Here is a 24371-nt window from a genome sequence, read left to right as displayed (position 1 = left end):
TTAAGGAGAGTTCATGAGAAAGGCCTGAAAGACTTTTATCTCCAGTAACGCTGCCGTTCTTGCGTGGGAAACACTGTGGTGATCAGACAGTGGTAGAAAACAGCGTGACCTTCGCTCGTGTACAGACGTTTAAAAGTTGTAAACACCACTGAGATCTAATGGGAGCCTACGAGACCTTCGGAAGGCAAGGGTCAGTCAGTCTAAGAAGCTCGCCTAGCTCCAAAAGCTATTTCTTGACTGCCATCTGATAGCTGAGAGGGCTGCACACCTGATCTGGATTTACTCAGTCTACCTTTTCTGTAAAACAATATATTTATTGCACTGAATGTGGTAAATGAAGGGATGAGCGAGTTGGCAGGAGGCTAAAATAGGGAGAAAATGACCAACTGTCCTTCGGGGAGTTGGAACAGATTTGCAGAGGAGGTAGCATTCCAAGAAAAGGAAGACGTGACCGGAGTTGCTTAGAAGAGAATGATTTCAGGCCAAGAACATTCCCTGAGAGGCAGCAGTGGATGACTAAATGAAGTGGGTTGTATAGGCTTGCCTGGAAAATGGTGGACGGGATGTTAGCTGAACAAACACGGACTGAGTGCAGCTATGTACCTGGTGCTGAAGGGAGAAAAACAAGCAAGCATCAGGCCAAGATCTCACTACTTCACTGCTTACTAGGAGAGACAAGAGTCAATCTGCTAATGATAACACGGTGTGCTCGGTACTTTACTAATAGCACGTCCAAAGTCCTTTGGACGGGCAGAGAGCAGAATGGTTAATTATGCACCAGTAGGAGGGGTTCATCGTAAGGTTAACTTAAACAAAGTAGAAAAGTGGAAGAGTCATCAGGAAGAGGAACAGGGAGTGCTGAGCTCAGAAACGGTGTGAACATCGGGGAAGGGGGGATGCATGTGTGATGGGCATTTGGAGTTTGTACGGGACAGGAGCAGGCAGTGAGACGTGATGAAACTAAGTGCGGATAAAGCACCTAGCTCGTGTTTAATTACAAGAAAGATTACTCTAGTTGTCGTTTGGAGAGGAAAACGCCGCAGACTTCAAGAGCTCCCTGTTGGCTTTTTTGCTACCATGGTGAGGGCTTACCACTGAGCAGCGACTGGGAGTAGAGAGAAAGGGTGGACGGGAGGGGTGATACCAGGAGGGTTTGGCAACATTAGGGTGGGGGTGGTGAGGAAGAAAAACGGGATGAAACGATCCCATTTTCTAGCTCAAGTGTCTGGGTGGATGTTATTACCAAAAACCCGTTTTGGATTACAGAGAGGAAACAAGAATTTGAGGCAGAGAAGGGAGAAAGAGAATGTACTGTGTTTCTGACATTTTGAGTTTGAAGGTCCTGAGGAACATCCAAATAGATCTATCCAGGAAGCAGCTGGAAATAACCGGTCAAAAATTAAAGAGGGTGTGTGTGTGTGTGTGTGTGTGTGTGTGTGTATTTATTTATTTATTTAAGAGTCATCAGCATGTAGAGGTGATAATTAAAACTACGGAAACAAGAGTCAGCCTTCAGAGAGAGTATTTACAGCCAGAAGATGGCCTAGGACTGTATCTTAGAGAACAACCAGCATGTTCAGTTTGGGAAGAAAATGTTCTCATTGTGTGTGCATATATTCTGAAGTCATAGCACAAAATAAAACAAACAAACAAAAGGATTCTAGCATACTCCCAAATCTTGTAAATCAATGCACTTATTCATGCATTTTGGGGACGACATCTAACATGGTCATAATAAATTTACATAGTTGCCAAGGAGGGGAAAGTCATAGTAAACTGTCGTGGTTTTATTTTCTGTTCTTTGTTCCACTTCTCTCTCTAGTAATGAAGATAATAGAGAGTTGACTATATTAGTGATGTGTAATCTTTTAAACAGCCTATTTTGCCCTTAAAAAATTCCGCTTTAAAGCCTCAATAAATTTAAGAAAACTGAAATCATATCAGGCATCTTTTCCAACCACAACGCTATGAGGCTAGAAATCAACTACAGGAAGAAAACTGCAAAAAACACAAACACATGGAGGCTAAACAATATGCTACTGAACAACCAGTGGATCACTGAAGAAATCAAAGAGGAAATCAGAAAATACCTTGAGACAAATGAAAATGAAAACACGACGATCCAAAACCTACAGGATGCAACAAAAGCAGTTCTAAGAGGGAAGTTTATGGTGATACAAATTTACCTCAGGAAACAAGAAAAATCTCAAATAAACAACCTAAACCTTATGCCTAAAGCAACTAGAGAAAGAAGAACAAACAAAAGCCAAAGTTAGTAGAAGGAAAGAAATCAGAGCAGAAATAAATGAAATAGAGACTAAAAAAACAATAGAAGAGATCAATGAAACTAAAAGCTGGTTCTTTGAAAAAATAAGCAAAATTGATAAACGTTTAGCCAGACTCATCAAGGAAAAAAGGGAGAGGGCCCAAATCAGTAAAATCAGAAGTGACAAGGAAGTTACAACCTACACCACAGAAATACAAAGGATCATAGGAGGCTACTGTGAGCAACTATATGCCAATAAAGTAGACAACCTAGAAGAAATGGACAAATTCTTAGAAAGATACAAGTACAATCTCCCACGACTGAACTAGGAAGAAACAGAAAATATGAACAGACCAATTACCAGTACTGAAATTGGATCAGTAATCTTAAAACTCCCAACAAGCAAAAGTCCAGGACCAGATAGCTTCACAGGTGAATTCTACCAAACATTTAGAGAAGACTTAACACCTATCCTTCTGAAACTATTCCAAAAAATTGCAGAGGAACACTTCTGAACTCATTCTATGAGGCTACCATCACCCTGATACCAGAACCAGACAAAGATATCACAAAAAAAGAAAAAATTACAGGCCAATATCACTGATGAACATAGATGCAAAAATCCTCAACAAAATACTAGCAAACCAACTCCAGCAATACATTAAAAGCATCACGATCAAGTGGGATTTATCCCAGGGATGCAAGGACTTTTCAATATCCACAAATCTGTCAGTGTGATATACACCACATTAACAAATTGAAGAGTAAAAATCATATGATTATCTTAGTAGATGTGGAAAAAGCTTTTGATAAAATTCATCCATTTATAATAATAAAAACCTTCTGAAAGTGGGCATAGAGGGAACGTACCTCAACATAATTAAGGCCATATACAGTAAACCCACAGTTAAGATCATACTCAATGGTGAAAAGCTAAAAGCATTTCCTCTAAGATCAGGAACAAGACAAGGATGCCCACTGTTGCCATTTTTATTCAACATAGTTTTGGAAGTCCTAGCCACAGAAATCAGAGAAGAAAAATAAATAAAAAGAATCCAAATTGGAAAAGAAGTAAAACTGTCCCTGTTTGCAGATGACATGCTACTATACATAGAAAATTCTAGAGACACTACCAGAAAACTACTAGAGCTCATCCATGAATTTAGTAAAGTTGCTGGATATGAAATTAATATACAGAAATATGTTGCATTTCTATACACTAACAACAAAATATCAGAAAGAGAAATTAAGGAAACAGTCCCATTTACCATCACATCAAAAAGAATAAAATACCTAGGAATAAACCTACCAAAGAAGGCAAAAGACCTGTACTCTGAAAACTGTAAGATGCTGATGAAAGAAATTGAACACAACACGATGGAAAGATATACCATGTTCCTGGATTGGAAGAATCAGTATTGTTAAAAGACCATACAACCCAAGGCAATCTACACATTCAGTGCAATTCCTATCAAATTATCAATGGCAGTTTTCACAGAACTAGAACAAAAAATTTTTTTAAATTTGTATGTATGGAAACACAAAGACCCCGAATAGCCAAGACAATCTTGAGAAGGAAGAACGGAGCTGGAGGAATCAGGATCCCTGACTTCAGACTATACTACAAGTCTACAGTGATCAAAACAGTAAGGTACTGGGCACGAAAACAGACACACGGATCAACAGAAGGGGATAGAAAGCGCAGAAATAAACCCGCACACTTATGGTCAATCTATGACAAAGGAGGCAAGAATATACAATGGAGAAAAACTCTCTTCAATAAATGGTGCTGGGGATACTGGACAGCTGCATGTAAAAATATAAAATTAGAACATTCTCTAACACCATATACAAAAATAAACTCAAAATGGATTAAAGACCTAAATGTAGGACTGGAAACCATAAAACTCCTAGAGGAAAACATAGGCAGAACACTCTGACATAAATCGCAGCAATATCTTTTTCGGGCCATCTCCTAGAGTAATGGAAATAAAAACAAAAACAAATAAATGGGATCTAATTAAACTTAAAAGCTTTTGCACATCAAAGGAAACCATAAACAAAACAAAAGACAATCTACAGAATGGGAGAAAATATTTGCAAATGATGCTACTGACAAAGGATTAATTTCCGAAATATACAAACAGCTCATACAGCTTAATATAAAAAAAAAAAAACCCAATCACAAAGTTGGCAGAAGACCTAAACAGACGTTTCTCCAAAGAAGACACAAAGATGGCCAACAGGCATATGGAAAGATGTTCAGTATTGCTAATCATTAGAGAGATGCAGATCAAAACTACAATGAGGTATCATCTCACACTAGTCAGAATGGTCATCATTATAAAGTCTACAAATAATAAATGCTGCAGAGGGTGTGAAGAAAAGGGAACCCTACTACACTGTTGGCGGGAAGGTAAATTGTTACAGCAACTACGGAGAACAGTATGGTGGTTCCTTAAAAAACTGAAAATAGAGCTACCTTATGATCCTGCAATCCCACTCCTGGGCATATATCTGGAGGAAACCATAATTTGAAAAAATACACGCAACCCACTGTTCATTGCTATAGTGCCTAGCACTATTTACAATAGCCAAGACATGGAAGCAACCTAAATGCCCATTGACAGATGAATGGTTAAAGCAGATGTGGTGTATATAGTACAGTATAATATAATATAATGTAATATATAATATAATGGAATACTATTTAGCCATAAAAAGGAATGAAATAATGCCATTTGCAGCAACACAGTTGGACCTAGAGATTATCATATTAAGTGAAGTGAGTCAGAGAGAGAAAGACAAATATGATATCACTTATATGTGGAATCTAAAAAGAAAAAAGGATACTAATGAACTTATTTACAAAACGGAAATAGACTCACAGGCATAGAAAACAAACTTATGGTTACCAAAGGGGAAAGGTGGTAGGAAGGGATAAATTAGGAATTTGGGATTAACATATACACACTACTATATGTAAAATAGATAAACAACAAGGACATACTATATAGCACAGGGAACTATACTCAGTATCTTATAATAACCTATAATAGAAAAGAATCTAAATGTATATATATGTATAACTGAATCACTTTGACATACAATTGAAACTAACACAACATTGTAAATTAACTATACTTCAGTTTTAGATTCTGCTTTAAACTTAAGTCTTTACATGTCATTGTGCTAGGTTTATTGGATTTCACTGATTGAATGTAGTCTGATTGTTTCAAGGAAACTAGTCACTTTAATCAGTATGCTAAACTTTTCTCTTTAAAAGTGATCATGCTAGTATGTTATTAGTTACTTTAATTGCTCTTTCCCTCCCTAGGAGCTGATGCAACAGAATGGGATTGGTTATGTGTTAAATGCCAGCAACACCTGTCCCAAGCCAGACTTTATCCCTGAATCTCATTTCCTGCGAGTGCCTGTGAATGATAGCTTTTGTGAGAAAATTTTGCCGTGGTTGGACAAATCAGTAGATTTCATTGGTAAGTAGCTCAAGTAATATTACCAGCCCTTTGGGTTATAGTCTCATGTAGAGGTATATCCCTCCCTCCCTTCCTCCCCTTTTTTTTTCATTAGAGAAAAGGAACCTATTTCATACAGTTCAAAAGTCTGAAAATACATGATGCTACTTATCTCATTTAGGGGCCAAGGTGACGTGTGTGTGCCATGCCATCCCTAAGGGACTAGCCTTGTGACATCCTAGCTAACTTTAACACTACCAGGGTTAAGCCTAATGGGATCTGTGATTATGTATTGGCAAGTGTTTGAAAATCGGTTAAACTTTTGGGATTAAACTTTTTACCCACTTCCTCAAATCCTGTAAAAGACTTTTGGAAACTGTGGTGGCATTCCTTAAACTGTTTCTGCCTTGCTGCTATGTTTTCCCCAGAGAAAAGTCAAATCCTGTGAAAACAAATCCCATTACATTTAAAGTCTTTATGTCACAAGATTCCTAAGCCTCAGTCCGTGTGCCAGTAATTTCCAGTAGTATTGGATCTAATGAAATTCCAACACACACACACACACACACTCTCTCTCTTTCTCTCTCTCTCTCTCTCTCTCTCTCTCTAAAAGTGCTGAGAGAAACTTTCTTGTTCTGGCCAGATCTCTCTCTCACACACACACACACACACACACACACACACACACACGCACACACACACCCTAATACTTGTGTGGTCATTCCGTGGCGTTGTCTGTGACAGGGTCTGGTCCACACCATACTTTGTTCTGCTCACTGGGCCCGTCAGCCCTGGAGCCTCCCTGACTCCCAGCTTCTGGCCTGTTGTGACATTTTGGTGCCTCGGGCTCAGGTCTGCTGGTAGGAAATCGATGATGTGTATTTGAAATGTGGTTTTGGTGGAAAGTGGCTAAACCGAGGAGATGCGTTCTTTGCTCTTGAGCAGCGTAACAAGGTGTGACTCTTGGTGTCTGTGTGAAGAGTTTTCATTAGTTTTCCCCCTGGTCACACAAGTTTGAGCACCTCATCCATAATTAAATACTCCAAATTGGTTACTGAAAGTTTAAAAAAAAAAGAACTACTTCCTTTTAAACAGTGAAACTGTGTAAATTAAGCCCCTCACCATATCCTTTCATCTGCGAGAGGAATTTTCTAGACAGTGCTTTTGGAACTTCGGGTAATTCTGAAACAGGTCTCTTTTTTCCAAGACTTCAGATTTAATTGGCATGCATTCTGTGAAACACCTGAAGATAAATGGCTTGATAATTCACATTAAAATAATCACAAACAAAACTCCCCAAATGAATCCTTCCCACCATTCTACTTCTAGGAACATTCAGCATATCGGTCAATGTTTGCCTCGTTAAAAGACGACAGTTACAGTTAATGTTCCCATTGCATGTCACATTGATCCAGAGATGACTGGCTCTAATTTCAGCTAAAAGTGCGATTTCAGAATCTATTGAGAAGAGAACCTGATTCTGTTAAGTCATGACACTGTCTAAGCTTTAGGAGGTTGGTAGAAAAGAGAGAATATGAACAACTTTGCCCCCGGCTTACTTTCTTCTTTCATTGGCGCTCTTGGCCACTTTTAACTCCTACAAAAGGAACTTGACCATGCTGCTGGTTGGTGAAATACCCACCCAGATACGTGTCGTGATCTCATTGTATATCTGAAGGTATTTTTGCTTGCCAGTAGTTCACTTGCTTGGCCCTGTTTACGGTTCGGGCCACCATCCTTTTCCCACCCTGACGATGCAGGGCAACACGTCCAGCCCACCGTGGAATTCAGCCCACGTTCACTACAGTTGCTAGTCTCGTCCAGGCTGTTTTAAGCTTTAAGTCATGGCAGAGAATATAATTTGAAGACATACCCTCATACCAGGACTTAATAACTTATAGGCTCATACTTTTTATTATTCAGGTTAAATTTCAGTACGTTTGTTTGTTCAGTAAGGTTTGTTGGAAGGACGCAGTTTTCATGGGGTGTTGCCTTTACTGCTAGTGGACGCAGGCGGCGGCGGGCACGTTTGCCCGTCTGTGCCCTGAGTCACTGACCAGGGCCCCCGGCCCGGCTGGCCGCTCGCACGGGCTCCTTCTCCACCTCGCCCACCGCAAACTCAGGGCTTCCGTAGGCGATCCAGGGAGGTAGTTAAGAGTATGTACTTTGGAGCCGAACTGTATTTGGTGATCAGTTAAATGATTCCAGGTGAGTTACTAAAACTTCTGTGCCTCGGTTTCCTGATCTGGAGACTAAAGATAACGTTTCCACCTTTCAGGGATATTGTTCGGATTAACACAGATAATGCACGTAAAACACCTTGCAAGGTGCCTGACTCATAATTGGCTCTAATAAACAGTAGCTGTTTTAAAAATTATCTAAGTCCTTTTCTATTTTTTCTTAGAGCTGTACTCTGTCACCTCAGTTATTTCTTCCTTCTTTTTAGCCTCTTTAACTTCTCCCCATCACCGACTCCCTCTTAACCCATTTCATTTGTTATCCTCTCTCTCTTTTTAAACCTAGAATTGATAAAATAGAAAAAACTGAAAAATAGATAAAATTGAAAAAATAGATACATCTTGTTTATTAATTCCTGGATTGTTGTAGTGGCAACCGGCTTTTTCTTAATTTCCGGTTTTCCCCGTCAGTGCCTTCTTGTTGCCCCCCATTCAGGAACCTGCAGAGGCTCCTTAATTGCCTCGAGTCCTTAGCGCAACATTCCCAGACTCTCCAACACCTGCTTCCCGCCTCTGAACCCTCCTCTCCGGCCGGTCGCTTCCCGCCCAGCGTGCACCAGCCAAGGCTGTTTTCTGAGGGGTTGTCCAGCCCCACCGTGGGTCTTTCTCAAATGTTTCCCTTCTCCTCTCTGCCACGTCGATAGGTATTAGTTCCTTTGCCTTAAGAGACTCAGTTTAGCACTCAGTTCTGCCAAGAAATGTGTTCTAATGAACCCCCCTTCAGTATAATCACTTTTTAGTTAGATTTTTAAAATATATCATCAAAGCAGTTGTAATTGTTAAGAACAGTATAAGTACCATGCAGAACATTTGAAAAAGAAACCTGTAACCTCAACATCCTAACACATCTGTTATCATCATTGCTTTATTTCCTTCCAGCCTTTTTCAAATTTTTTATAAAGATTACCTTTTAAAATATGTATCGGTCAGCCAGCCAGTATTTACTGGGTTCACACTACGTGCTCAGTGTTAAACCCTTTGGGGGAGTGTTAGAAGCAAGACCCTTCTCGGTCCTCCTAGTCTAGTTTCGCGATAATTATTAAAAATGATGAGCGAGTACTGTCAACATTAAAAAATTATTTAAAGCCAGCCTACTTCCAATAAGAATTTGAAGCAGCTGACAGTAGGAGGTTGGGATCAAAAGATAACACACATTCACACACGTACCCATTAAAGTGGGACAGAAGGGCAAGAACCAGGTAATACGGGACTAGGAAAGGCACAGTAAAATCTGAATTACAGTTATCTCTTGAAATTGAGCGAACACCTTAGCTTTGAGCTTCTTAGTGGCCAAGGTGAAAGAGGAAATACTAAGAGCAGTATAGGCTAAATACTGAATAGTAGAGAGGAGGAAGAGAGCTGTGTAGCCCAGGAAGGCTTGGACTTTACGTACATGTGTTTATATACTGTTAGGTTGTATAGCGTGTCCTTTTTTCTTTGTTTCAATGTTGTTTTGTGTTCGTTTGTTATTGTTTTATTGTGTTTGATTTCCCTGTCTAAAGGGAAGCTGCTTGGTTGTTCATGTAGTACCTTAAAGCTCTGTGGTGTTTTGTACATAACAAACAATAAGTCCTATACGTTGGGAATTTGTTATATGTATAACAGAGGTGGTGAGATTGAAGTATTATTGTATATTGTATTACTCAGCTGCCAGAGCAGATTCCCTGGATACCTTGTTAATTGAAAGAACTTTAACATGAGGTTTGGTAAACTTTTGGTAGTTATCAATGAAAACAAGGATGAAAAGGGAAGGATTTAGCTCATGGCAGCAGCGTGCAGGTAAAGGGTAGCACATATGTAATTGCTCAGATCTAAGGTAGTCACTGTACTGGCTAAAATGGTAGTTGCTTCCAGGCTGTGGGATAACGTCATCCACGTCCACGAGAAAGCTTTTAAAGCTCATCTACAGTGAGAGATGGCAGTACCGTGTGATCGAATTTCCTTGGTTCTAACAGTGTCCACGAGTCCTTCTACCATGTTATGGGGAGTCAGCATGACGCAGTCAGATAGTATCTCCTGGATATCAAGGAGGAGGTCGGAGTTCCCTTGGTCCTCATTAAGGTGACCTACTGAAACTGATTCATGGTACACACATGGCTTCTTCTTAAATTCAGCAAGTAAAGTTAAGTGAGCCACTTTATGACACACAGAAAAATCTCCCAGAGAAAAATAGGGAAATTATAGGAAGGTGGATTCTATGAGTCAGCATTTTACAAATTGCTTGACTTGGCGTCTCTTTGCGTTGTGATGTGGTATCACTGTGATTAAGTCTCTCCCTGTCCCCACCTCCCTGCTTTTTACACAGTTAATGTGTGTTGCATGTTTAAAATGAAAAAAAAATTTTTTATTTAATCGCTCATATATATCAAATCATTATGTCACACACCGAAAGTACAATGTTATATGTCAATTATATCTCAAAACTAGAAAAAAATGTATCTCTTATGTAATTCGAAGAAAACTTAAGTATCAGACAACATAGGTAAACAAAATATTAGCTAAATCTTAGGATTTTGGATGTTATTTTCTTTATACTATTCTATATTTCTGAAGTTTTCTACACTAAACAAGTAGAATCACGTGATCACAATGTGTGATTTATACTCAGGGAAAGTTATTAAAATAATAATGTAAAAAATACATGGTGAAAAGTACTGAATAAGAGGCAACCTGAGTTAGGGACACATTGCTTATTAACACATGTGGACCTTCACTGTTCTATATGTAAATCGTGGGGAAATCATCTTCCCCTACCTCCTTAAAAGAATATTGAAAGGAAAAATAGGTAAATAGATGGGCTTTACTTCGAGTTGCCAGATGAAAGACATTGTGTGAGTAAATGGAAATAAGAGTTCACTGCTGAGCAAAGCTGTCATTAATGACCCTTTCTGAATTTGACTCATACAGAGAAAGCAAAAGCCTCCAATGGATGTGTCCTGGTGCACTGCTTGGCAGGGATCTCTCGCTCTGCCACCATCGCCATCGCCTACATCATGAAGAGGATGGATATGTCCTTGGATGAAGCTTACAGGTGAGGACAGGAACATGCCCTGTGAGACTGGCTTCTCCTTTGACCTGATTCATGAGAAGACATGGAGGGCGGAGGGGAGAGGGTGGTGGTGACCACGTTAAAGCAGATCATGGTTATTTTAGTTATACTCTTTACAGGTGACTGGATTTTTAAATGGTTTTTCAAAGATTGGAGAAAAATGCATTTTTATAATTTAGCACTAATTCTGCCCTCACATGTATCAAGTTCATCCTCAGCTACTTTTTAAGTTTAAGGAAGAGCAAATACAGAGATCTTCATCCTGTTACTTGAGTTTGTATCTTTGCCTAGTTGGGGAAATATCATTTGTTCTAATTTACACATGAGAAAGAAACGCTCCAGGAGAATACTCATTATAGAAGTCCTACCGTGCTTCAGATTTTGTGTCTCTTTCACTGAGGAAAAATCCCAATATATGCAAGTATAAAACCAAATAATCGTCAAACTCCATTCATTGAGTAGAATTTCCTGCAATTTAGAGTTGCTTAGATTTTTTAAAAAATTTTATTGAAGTATATAGTTGATTTACGGTGTTAAGTTCTGCTATACAGCAAAGTGATTCATTTATACATACATATATTCTTTTTCATATTCTTTTCCATGTGGTTTACCACAGGATATTGAATATAGTTCCCTGGGCTATACAATAGGACCTTGTTGTTTATCCATTCTATATATAATCGTTTGCATCTGCTAACCCCAAACTCCCAGTCCTTCCCTCCCCCACCCCCTCAGCAACCGCAGGTCAGTTCTGTATGTCTGTGAGTCTATTTCTGTTTCATAGATATGTTCACTTGTGTCGTATTTTAGATTCCACATATAAGTGATACCATATGGTATTTGTCTTTCTCTTTCCAATTTAACTTCAGTTAGTATGATAATCTCCAGGTCCATCCATGTTGCTGCAAATGGCATTGTTTCATTCTTTTTTATGGTTAACATTCCATTGTGTGTGTGTGTGTGTGTGTGTGTGTGTGTGTATGCCACATCTTCTTCATCCATTCATCTGTTGATGGACATTTAGGTTTCCATGTCTTGGCTATTGTGAGTAGTGCTGCTGTGAACATAGGGGTGCATGTATCTTTTCAAATTATGGTTTTGTCTGGGGATATGCCCAGGAGTGGGATTGCTGGATCATATGGCAACTCTAGTTTTAGTTTTCTTGAGGAACCTCCATACTGTTCTCCATAGTGGCTGCACCAATTTACATTCCCACCAACAGTGCAGGAGGGTTCCCTTTTCTCCACACCCTCTCCAACACGTATTATTTGTAGACTTACTGATGGTCATTCTGACCTGTGTGAGGTGATGCCTCATTGTAGTTTTGATTTGCATTTCTCTAATAATTAGTGATGATAAGCATCTTTTTCACGTGCCTGTTGGCCATCTGTATGTCTCCTTTGGTGAAATGTCTATTTAGGTCTTCTGCCCATTTTTTGATTGGGTTTTTTTTTTTGGTTACTGAATTGTACGAGCTATTTGTATATTTTGGAAATTAAGCCCTTTTTAGTCACATCATCATTTGCAAATATTTTCTCCCAGTCCATAGGTGGTCTTTTTGTTTTATTTATGGTCTCCTTTGCTGTGCAAAAGCTTGTAAGTTTGATTAGGTCCCATTTGTTCATTTTTGCTTTTATTTCTATCGCCCTGGGAGACTGACCTAAGAAAACATTGGTACAATTTATGGTAGAGAATGTTTTGCCTACGTTCTCTTCTAGGAGTTTTATGGTGTCATGTCTTATACTTAAGTCTCTAAGCCATTGTGAATTTGTGTGTGGTGTGAGGGCGTGCTCTGACCTGATTTGCATGTGGCTGTGTGCATAGAGTTGCCCAGATTTTGAAGTGTATAATTTTGAGTGGGTTGCCTCCACCCGCCTTTCTCCAGACAGAAGGCAGCCAGTGACAGCAGCACCGAGGACTGGGGTTGTGTTCAGGGACGCGTGACTCGGAGTCCCCTGTGTATCTTGTTGGATAGAGGCGGTTAGTTTGCGTGTCATAAAGGATCAATAAATATAGGCACGTGGAGCCGGCCCTGCTGTAACAATTGGACTCCCTTCTCAAATTGGAAAATCTGGGAAAAAGAAATGAGCTACCTGAACAGCTTCTCACTTTTGGTAGGAACTGAGGCGGCGGGTCCTCCCTGTGTCCGCATCGCTCCGCGTCCTCCACTCTGGCTTCTCCCTAAGGTCCTCCTGCGCCCGGTAGAAACCAGCAGGAAAGGCACCCTTATATCCTGTTACGAGGTCTCATCACGAGGATCCTGTATTTACACTTGTCACAGTTGAGGCAATTATTTCTGGCTTCATTAATTTGCTTTAGGTTACTGATTTCCAAGGAGTTGTTTATTTTTGATTCTTCTCTTTCCTTCCTTATTCAGATATAAATTTTCAGTGTAGTTTTCACTCCTGCATCTTCTGAGAAGTGGCCTGAAGGGTCAGGGGCCACTAAAGAATACATCTACTATTTCCAAAGAGTCTCTGTTTCTACAATGAAACATAAAAGCTGTTTATAACTAGTTTTGATCCCTTGATGACTCTTTTTTAAACAAGGTGGTTACAGAAATGAAGCCAGACATCAGACCTGGTTTTTTTCTTTTTTAATAAATATTTATTTATTTATTTGGTCGCGCTGGGTCTTAGCTGCGCAGGTGGCCTCCTTAGTTGCGGCTTGCCGGCTCCGTAGTTGCGGCATGCGTGCGGGATCTAGTTCCCTGACCAGGGACTGAACCTGGGTCCCCTGCGTTGGGAGCGCGGAGTCTTAACCACCGCGCCACCAGGGAAGTTCCTAGACCTGGTTTTGAATCCCGGCACCATCCTTTAGTAGCCGTGTGATTTGGGGCAAGTCACCTAAGGACTCTGTGTACCTCTGTGATGGGGGCAATTACACCCACCTGACAGAGGGTAGTTTTGAGAGTTGAATGAGAGAATACTCCCTTCAGTGCATTAGCATAATGCTTAGCAGACAGAGAGCGCTGTGTAGCTGGTTACTCTGTCACACTGAATCCAAAGGGAAGGAACTGGGAAGTGTGTGCTTCGATACCCTGGCCATCTGATACTCTCTCTTCTGATCGTTAATTAAAAATGTGCAACGTCCTGAAGTGGCTGTGGGGCCTTTGATGTTGGGAAGCTGAAGGTGGCGCATGGCTGTTAAGCTGTACTTCTGATGGCAGCACCGGTGGGCGGTGGGGCGGTGTCATCCCAGCTGGTGAGGGAAGAATCATCTCTTACCAGTTGCACCGGGAGCCTTGGGTCCTCGAAAATAAGGAGGCTCAACCTAGAACTTTAGGGGCCTGGCCCCCCGCTTCCTAGCACCTCCGGGCTCAGGCTGTAAAGCTCCCCGATGCAGAGGCCCTTATCTCCTCCTTGACCCTCTGCCCGAAGTTTTAAACCAGCCACCTGACAGAGGTCTTGGGAGGGTCTCTCCGATGATTCCGTCTCAGCTCTTCACTTGCTGTAGCTTAGTAACATTCTTACGATAACAGGCAGTCGTCGAATTCAAGTCTTCTTGGTTTTTTCCTCTTTTCATAGATTCGTGAAAGAAAAAAGACCTACTATATCTCCGAACTTCAATTTTCTGGGCCAGCTGCTGGACTACGAGAAGAGGATTAAGAGCCAGACCGGAGCGGCGGGGCCCAAGAGCAAACTGAAGCTGCTGCACCTGGAGAAGCCAAGCGAGCCCGTCCCCGTCCCCGCCGCCGCCGCGGAGGGCGGCCAGGGAGGCCAGCCGCCCCTCGGGCCGCCCCGCGCCCGCCCCGCCGCCGCCGCCGCCGCTCCCCCGGAGGCGGCGGGGCCCCGGCCTGTGCCCCCCGCCGGTGCGCCCGGCGCCCAGCCCTCGCCGCCCGACGAGGGCCCCCTGGTCCAGGCGCTCAACGGGCTCCACCTGCCCGCGGACCGGCGGGAGGACAGCGGCCGCCTCAAGCGCTCCTTCTCCCTGGACATCAAGGCGGTGTCGCCGTCGGCCGGCGCGGCCGCGCCCCTGCGCGGTCTCTCCTCCCCGGAGGCGGCCCCGGAGCCCTACAAGCCCTCCTCCGGCCTGGAGGGCGCCGGCAAGCCGTGCCAGTTCTCCCCGGTGCGGGAGGTGTCGGAGCAGACGCCGGAGGCCAGCCCCGAGCGGGAGGAGGCCGGCCCCCCGCGGGCTCCCCAGCCTCCTAGGGCCCCCGAGGGCCCGGGCGCGCGGCCGCGCGCGGGGAGGCCGCTCCTGTCGCCCCTGCCCCGCAGCGGCAGCGTGGAGGACCACTGCCAGCCCCGCTTCCTCTTCGGCCTCTCGGCCAGCCAGCAGCACCTGGCCCCGCCCGCCGCCGGGCTGGGCCTCGAGGGCTGGCACTCGGACCTCCTGGCCCCCCAGACCTCCGCCCCCTCCTTGGCCAAGAGCTGGTATTTCGCCCCTGAGCCCCCCCACTTCTACTCGGCCTCGGCCGTCTACGGAGGCCACGCCGGGCCCCCCGCCTTCAGCTGCGGCCAGCTGCCCGCCTGCGGCGGCGACCCGGGCCACTCCGTGCGCCGGCGGCAGAAGCCCAGCGACAGGGCCGACTCCCGGCGCAGCTGGCACGAGGAGAGTCCCTTCGAGAAGCAGTTCAAACGCAGAAGCTGCCAGATGGAGTTTGGCGAGAGCATCATGTCCGAAAACCGGTCGCGGGAGGAACTGGGGAAGGTGGGCAGCCAGTCGAGCTTTTCAGGCAGCATGGAAATCATCGAGGTCTCCTGAGAAGACAGACACTTGTGACTTCTATGGACAGCTTTTTTCTTGTTCACAAAAAAATATTCCCTGTAAATCTGAAATATATATATGTACATACATATATATTTTTGGAAAATGGAGCTGTGGTGTAAAAGCAAAACGTGGATCAACACCGTTGTTCTCTTTTAATATCTGCATTTGAGAGAGCAGCTAGTATTTCTCTCAACACAAGTGGAAGGGCAGAGGCTAGCTTTCCCCCCAGGCACATGAAACAGTTCTATGCAGTGGCCCGCACATCCTCTCGTTCTTACTAAATCGAGTTCTAGTTGGTGTCAGAGGACAGGAGCGCCCACCACTTTCTTGTCGGGCTACAAAGAGATCTCAAATACTAGTCCTGTCCGGTCCCTTCCATAGTGCACCTTAGCGCTGAGACTGAGCCAGCCTGTGGGTCGGGCGGGGAGAACCTATTAGGAACAGAACCTAATGGTAAATCCAAGAGAAATGACCGCATCCAAAGCTGATTCACAAACCCAAGCGCACCTGACAGACAGACAGCCGAGCGATGAGACCATCGTTCTGCTGACCGACCATTAGGGGCCTTGCCAAGATCTACTAGAGAGCAACCCCAGTACCTCAGACGGAAAGTCGGGGCTTTCACCACTACCAGGTTTGGTGGCCCGTTTCCTAGGCATTGTGAACAGACAGGTAGCTAGTCACCCCTTTCAGACCAATTCAGACGGTCTCTGCACACATTTCCAGTTGGGCCTGGATGGAGGGCGTTCATTTGTTCGTTCTTTTCAGCTCTGTGAAGAAAGGAAGGAAGGAAGCGATCTAGGATCAACTTAACCGCCAGGAATCTGGCAGCAGCATGACTTAAGCGAGGGCTGGGAGGCTAAACGGGTCTACCTCCCTCTCTATAAATCAGAGCTGTTCGAGATGGGGTTGCCAACCCTTCCAATGAAGGTTAATTTCAAGCCAGACGTGAATTTATTCGGTAGCAGAGCAGCAGCGCCGGCACGTCCTCAGCCGCGCTAGACAGCTTCCACTTCGGGTTCATCGTGCAGATGCATTTGATGAAAATGGAACGGTGAGGCAGAATTTTATAGCAATCTACGAAGAGGCAGGAAACCGCGGAAGGATTAGAGCAGCTAGAGTTGCTGAGGAGAAGCAGGAGACCCTTATTTTCTCAGTGGTTTTTTTCCCTTAGCATGCGACCAAGGTGGTATTTCTGTAATTAGACTTTCATACTGATAGGGCTGAGAGAGGCTTTGGGAGGCAACGAGTGTTCAGAGATAAACTGTAGGAAGGTGAGGAGATGGCGGTTGGATTTTGTTTCGTTGCAAGCAGAGCGGAAAGACACAGCCAAGCTGTTCTCAGAAACTAACCCCAGCATTTTTTAGTAGAACGGACATATCAGAGTGGAGCGGGACCAAATGGTCTCCGTCCGTGACCCACACTCACTGGATGGAGTCAGTCCTGGCAGCTGCAAATAGGAGGTGATTAGAACAAGTCCACAAGTGACGGTACTCACCTGCTTTTAAACTCCAGGCTTGAGTTTTGTCAGCTCAGCTCCAGTCCGGTCCGGTTTCGAAGCCTTAATTCACGTCGGCAGCTTTTTCTTTAGGGTGGTGGGCGGTGCTAGCATTGTTCTTTACTCTAAGTGTAGCTAGTTGCTGACTCATATCTCAGGTTTTTCTGCGTGTGAGAAATGGACAGTCCTTTGAGTTGGATGTGACTTCATGTTTCCCATGGTGACTGCTAAAACCAGCAAAGAATGACATGATTCAAAACTGACTTGATTGTGACGATTATGAGCTTCATAGAACATAACTGGTTATATGCACAAATAATGGGCTATGATATGGGTATAAAATGAAGAGAGTAAACTGCGTAGGGAGTGCGTTGTTACCATACTGGAAAAGTTCTGTTAAGAGTGAGGTAGCTTTTCTATATACATGTAAATTTTGGATGTAATCAGATATTATCAGTGTTTCACACAGTAATTTTTGATGCGTTATGTACACACGCACCAAACGTGTAACAGCTCCCTGCTTCCAGAGTCTGCTCACAACTGTGGAACAATTTTTGAGAAATGAAAGTAACGGCTCCGATGCTGTGTGCTGCAGGAGGGCTGTGGGACTTGGTTCTGATGCGATCTTTGGGCAGAGCTGGCCTTCCATCGTTCGGGCTTTCTCTCGGCCACGGTCCCCTTCCTTCCCGTGACCGACGTGGTCCTGTGCCACACCCTTTGGTCCTCGATCACTAACGTCGAGTAATCGGGCCTCGGAATGGAGACCGCCCTGCCGAAGGGGCAGCCTCGGGCCAGCCCCAGAGCCACGTGGGTGGCCGAGGGCCGGGCAGGGCGGTGGCTGACTCTCTGCAGGGTGGAGTCCGAGGGGGAGCCCTGGAGCCTACCAGATGATACAGGATGGTGATTTTATACGACAGAACTAGACCTCTACGTGAGAAATGCTGGAAAATGGTTCAGGACATCTGTAAAATTAGGTGGGAAGACTGTATAAATGTTTAATATGAATATAGTGTTCTTCTGTAGTGAAGCAAGCTGTTGAGTGGTTGAATTGTGCATTTCTCATTCTGATGTGTCATGAATGTTAATATGATGAAATAAAATCAGAACTGGTACCTGTTTATACATAAATATGAGAAAGGACCTCTCTCGACAGCACGCCCGAGTGGAGAAGGAGGCCTTGGTGGGACCTGGCCTGCTGTCCTCCCGCCAGAGGCATCAGCTGCGTCACGGGATCCATCATTCACAGGGAACACGCTCGGGCGCTAACAGTCCACGGCCATCGCCTTCATTCTTTAATGTGTACGCCAGACGCACACTGTGGTGTAGAAACCTCCGATGACCTCAGGTTTGGTGACTGACTGAAACCAGAATAGGTACAAGGTAGGAAGAAAAAAGACCAGGTAAACATTTGTGGTGCATTTTAATGAAATCTGTGGACGGTTTTATAATCCTTATAGGAAGAACTGAGGGAGAGTAGTTATTTCATGATCTGTTCTCCATCCTTGCCATGTACATCATGCCCAGTGTCACATAATGCTCATAAGTGACACTGGGCATGGTGACTTACGAGACTAGAAGCTCAGCCTCATCAGGTTGTTAGTAAAGAATTAGGCATTAAAGGAATAAAGCATTTACGTACCTTCAGTGCAAGCAGATGGGATAGTGGCGATAAGAAGAATCACAGGTGACATCATTTAAGTTGGTTGTGAAAGGCTTCTGAGTTGAAGTTAGACGTAAGGAAATTTTAAAACAAGCAGGGTTGGACTGGGTGAGTGAAGACCAGAGAGCTGTCTTGGCTAGGACCTCACCAAAAAATGGAGGTGGGCGTGAGATAGAGGAAGAGAGGGCGTATGGAATAAATCTGCCTCGAGATGGGAGGTGGCAGGAGGGAGCAGGTGTCTCAGTGAGAGGCGTTGGATGGGAAGCTGTAGATGTTGGAAGGCCCGAAAGTCAAGCCGGTTACTACTTAAACGCAGACAGATCTGAGGGCCTCTTGGGGACCGCCAGCCGCAGCAGGCTGGTGTCAAAGGACTAGTTTGGGTCTGACATCATCAGACCAGGGCTCAGGCTATGGGGAAACGGAGAAGGTATAGATACTGGGACAAGTGAACAAGACCTTGTTATCCTCAGAACCTTCACCGTCATTTTGTCTTAGATACTCCTGTCTGGTGGTTTTCGCTTTCTGACACAAAGCAGGTATGTTTTAGGTCTAGTAAACAAAAGTTAGGTCTAGGTGCTTTTCTCTGACTATTACTCTTCGGCCTCTATCAATGAAAGAGGGAAGCAAGGTATTTCTTGCATTCTGTGGGGCCCATTCATCCTTGTACAGCAAAATTATACTTGGTTATATCTTTACGATGTTGCAAAATCAACTGGAGAATTACACCACCATCTTGGAAGATGTTTACAAGTCAATCATATTGTTGCAGTTTATGTGCATATAGATATCAAACTGGGTTTATGTAAAAACAAATTTCATTCCTTTGGTTCTGCCTAACTCACCAGAGTCAGTTGGAAATGCTTTCCCACAGGACAAGCAGAATGTTACCTTGTAGGAGGGTGTCGCAGGCAAACAGGATAAACAAACAGGGAGAGGGTTAGCTCAGCTGTGGCCTGGGGTTTCAAAGACTGAATTAAAAATACTTGGTTCACAGAAGCTTTTAGCATAAATCATGCTTCACTACATAGAAAAGGAAGCAGTAGGAATATGCCTTGACTGGTGAAGAAAATTAATCAGATCGTCAGTAAATTCTATCACGTCCTATGTTGACACTGATGACCCTGAGCAAATTCCTAAGAGCGACGGACACGCATACACGCAGCTCCCCACGTGAGATACGTGCTCATGCTAATAAGCAACCAGACACGCACATACACGCAGCTCCCCACGTGAGATACGTGCTCATGCTAATAAGCAACTAGATTTAGTTGCCACAAAAGTTTTAATGTTATGGTTTGAAGCATGTGAATAATTATCTGGTTACCCTTTCCCTCTGTAGTCACAACATTTGAATGGAAGGTACATGCCTTGTGTGTGTGCAAGAAATTCAGTGTTACTTATTATTATAAACCAATAAACAACAATGACATCTCTGAGGCACTATGTAGCTCTTAACAAAGGAATGAAAGTCAGGGTAGGGGAAAGAAAAGCAAAATTACTTCTCTCACAAGTAAGAAAAAACATACACCTAAAAATTCCACAAGAAGAAAACATTTCCCTTCTCTCCACGCTGCCCTTCAATCTTTAGTATCAACATGTTAAGTAATTTCCAACTGAATACTACATATCTGGGTTTAGCCGAGGTGTAAACAAGACAGGAAGACAAAATTTTCAATTACTCTGGGATTTTAATACGTGTTTGTTCACAGCTCTCATTACTGAAGATTCCTTGTTTTCCTTGGGATTTGCTAGGGGAAATGCCGAAGCTAAATAAGTTCTACAAATCAACCCAAAAGAGTAAGTGGCACATGTAGTTCCCCAGGGCCATTAGTTTACGTAGCCTTGGAAACAGCATGTTTATAGTACCTATAATGTACCTTTTTCACACGTCGGAGGAGAAAGCAAAGAAACAAGCTAGAGAATACTTTACCAAAGACAAACAAACCAAACCAATTTCTTGAGCGCACTTAGAATATGGAGTCCTCAAAAACTCATTTCATCGAATATTCACTCTGGCAGAGAACGTAAGTTACTAAGAAGGATAAAACTTTGAGGGAAATAAAGATGTGAAATCTATAAAATCATTAGAAAGCTGCCCATGAAATCTATCACTTGCTCTTAACCCCACAATTCATTTACTGTAAACTTATATGCACATAATACAAGGGGTGAAGGCCTTTCTACTGATCTTCCACTTCAACTAGTGAAACAAGGAGGCGGCAGTATAGCGGCCTGTTGGATGGGGTTCATAACTAGAGGTGAATAGACTGACAAGCAAAACAGGTCCTTAAAGCAAGCGAGCCACTTGACACCTGTCTAATTCATAGTTAACAAAAAGAAGGAAAGAAGCTCTCCCTTGGCAACTCAGAATTTAAAGTCACGACCAAGACCTAGGGCCACCGCTCAGACACAACAGGCAAAGATGCGCCTCACCATTTCTCGAGGTGATGTTTCAGAACTGCAGACGTGGGACCTGAGAGCTGGAAGGGGCGTGAGACCCCACCCAGACCACCTCACGCTCTAGCGGGGGTGGAAACTTCCAGCCAGGGCTCTTTGACAACCCCAGGCAGCCTCGCCATCCCTGAAACATCCGAGAGCGTCCAGCTAGGTCACTGGTCATTAACCAACAGAGATCCAGCATTACTGTCTCTTGAAACAGTAAACCCCTCAGAGTCCCAGAATCCATTGGAAAAAGTAAAATATTGAGGGGGGAAAAGTAAAATGTTACGAGTCAGGGTTCAATCAGAGAAGAACCACCAGGAATGATGTAGAATAAGGAGGTTGTTCAAGAGACTCACCTTAAGCAATTAATTAAAGGAGCTGGTAAGAGTCCCAGTTGCGCTGTTTCTTCTTGACCAGGGGTCGCTGGGCAGGTGGTCCAGAAAACAGCTGGATGTGCGGTGGGGGATGGATGTGCAGTGGCGGCGAGCCAGGACACCTGCAGCCTGCAAGCAACAAGCTGGAACCACATCTGTCTCCCACCAGAACCCACGCTGGCTCTTCCCTTCTCTAAGCCCTCATCCTCCCTGCTGCAGAAGACCTAAGGAGACGTTAGTACTCGTACCTGGCCCAGGATGTGGAAGAGCTGAAGGCAGAGCTCTGTGGAGCCGGAGGAGCTGCTGCCTACACCAAAAGTGCAACAGGGCCTGACTGCCAGCGACTTTCATCAAATACACATGGATGTTGCTTCACTTCCACTGACAAATCTCATGCAAATTTCTCTTGTGGCCACAACCCTAACCAAAAAGGAACAGGGAAGGGAGTTCCAGGAAACGTAACTCGACTTAGCCAAAGTTGATAACGTTGCAAAACCACCACATACCATAAATATTAAATTAACTAGCATTATTTCAAAACACATCAGATTTGCCTATTGTTCTTCTCTGCTTCTACCCAGGAATAAGCAGTCTATCTACTTTGGGCCCAAATCTAAGTTAAAATACCATGTTTCGTCTAGTGTCTTTATAAGAAGGAAAAGAACTGGATGGAGCGCTGGCTGGCAGAGAAGTTCGGCACGCTGTGCGAGGTCACATTTCTGCCACGTCCAGACCATCAGCTGCTGCAACACAGTTGAGAAAGCTCTGGCCTCGCAGGCTCAGTCTGCAGGTCACTTTGTTATGTGCTTTTATTTGTAAATTGTATTAAGTGCAGTGAGGATAATGGAACATCTGATCCCTGAGCTATTTTGACAGCTCTGTAGACAACCAGCCTTTCCTTCTTTGAAAGCTACAAGCACGTCTCTGTGTTCAGAGCCAGGTTCTGTAACTCCAGGAACTCAAAAAAAGACAATGATGGTTGAGGGCTGAGAAGTGCCACTTTCTGTCAGTCTAGGGGAAGGGACTATGAGAATGCCTTTTATTAGTTTTTCAACTTTTCTGCCAGTTTGAAGTTAAAAAAAAAAAAGTGAAGTTAGGAAAAAATAGTAATTAGAGTAGGTGGGTACCTAGTCTAGCGACATCAGATATTAAAATGTATTGTGAAATTATAATATTAAAACAGTGTGAAAAAACGAACAAAAACCAGCATGAAACAGTATGGAGAGAAAGCTCAATGGATCTGAATACAGTCCAGAACCAGATCCTCAATTACATGGAAATTTAACACACGAAAGGAGCACTGAACACAGGGGGGTGGGGGAGGGGAATGCATTATTCAATAAACGTGGCTGCCTTCCCCTCCGTGACATTTCCTAGAATAACCTTAGCTATTTAACAGGTTTCTAAAATTACAGAACATCTTTCTTGACTGTACTCTAACGAATTGCTCTAGGAATGGTTTAAAGCCCCACTAAAATCCTGACCACCAAAGGCATCATAAAGACGAGCTTCTTTCACCAGAGCGGCCCAACACACTCTAAACGTCTAGCTCCCCACTCCCAGCTCTGCTTCCAATCCCTCCCTGGCTCCCTCAGACCCCTTGATCTCTTCTCCTCTGGCTGGAGGTCTCTACCCACCTTCCTTCCTGATGGGTAAAGAAGCAGTTCCCAGAAGGTTGCCCTCTGAAGAAGGCAGATGCTGCCTTGGCCTCTTCCCTTGGCTATGGTTTCCAACCTGTCTTTCCAGTTCAGAGGGAATGAGCAATCTTGATATTTGTTGGTCCTTAGAAAATGCGAGAAGCTATTGATTTTTTTCCTGTGTCTAAATTTTTTTTAAATTATTTTTTCCATTTAGCTTGGAATGTTCACATTTCTGCTGTCATCCAGTTGTTTTATGCCCTACATTTTATCCCGGGTTCTAAGAACCTTACAAGATAGTGTTCAATCAAAATTCGAGGTTAGAATCAGATAAAGTTTAACTGAGAGATGCTAAACTAAGTGGGATCAATTTTAACCTTACAAATATACCTAAGGCTGTTTGGACACAAAAAACACCCTCTGAGGTTTGGAGGAATCTAGGGAGCCCCGTGGGCCCCAGTGACCTCCCCATATCCCCGGCTCCTGGTCTCCGTGTGCCTGCCTGGATCTGTTCGTACATTCCACTTCTTTGCTTCTGCAATCTTTTCTTCCATTAGAACGTTTATGATATGCAAAGTACTGCACTGAGTACTTTTGTGGTTACTCAAATTGCTTCATTTCCTAATCTCCCATAGAAATTCAGCAGCACTTGGAGTTTTTCCTCTTCAGCCTTTTTTGTATCCCCGGCACGATGCCTGGCCCATCCAGTGGGCTCCGCGGACGCCTGCTGGGTGAGCGCTCTCCGCTCTGCTCCACAAGTCTGCAAAGCTAGTAAAGCAAATGCGGGCTAAAACCTGCCTCAGAAATTGGAGTCCTGCCAGCGCTGATGTAATGAGAGGAAACCTAAACTGTATCTGCATCAAGGAAACCAGTTATCAGTGGGAGATGAACCCGACCAGGCTGTGGAAAGGGAGTCTTCAGTTTCCGATGACGACACAGGAGGGGCACCCTAAGCTGACACAGGAGCAATGCCAGGCCAGATAAAGACTTGCTACGATGGAAACACAACACACACACCTGGA

General features: G+C 43.8%; 1 protein-coding gene across 8 annotated transcripts in view; it reads left to right on the top strand.

The window, feature by feature from the left end:
- DUSP16 (dual specificity phosphatase 16) overlaps positions 1-16340 on the top strand; it is an 82969-nt gene extending 66629 nt beyond the window's left edge. For all 8 annotated transcript variants that reach the window (XM_028491033.2, XM_028491031.2, XM_028491028.2 and 5 more), the window contains 3 exons: positions 5604-5763; positions 10887-11010; positions 14556-16340. In XM_028491033.2, coding sequence (XP_028346834.1) covers positions 5604-5763; positions 10887-11010; positions 14556-15732 — 1461 coding nt within the window. In that variant the 3' untranslated portion in view covers positions 15733-16340. The remainder of the gene's footprint in view (positions 1-5603; positions 5764-10886; positions 11011-14555) is intronic.
- Positions 16341-24371: the final 8031 nt, after the last annotated feature.

The sequence above is a fragment of the Physeter macrocephalus genome, chromosome 6 (genome assembly GCF_002837175.3).
Source record: "Physeter macrocephalus isolate SW-GA chromosome 6, ASM283717v5, whole genome shotgun sequence".
In the NCBI taxonomy this organism is placed as follows: domain Eukaryota; kingdom Metazoa; phylum Chordata; class Mammalia; order Artiodactyla; family Physeteridae; genus Physeter; species Physeter macrocephalus.
Note: the sequence above shows the minus strand (reverse complement) of the source record. Positions and strands in the feature narration are given on the sequence as shown.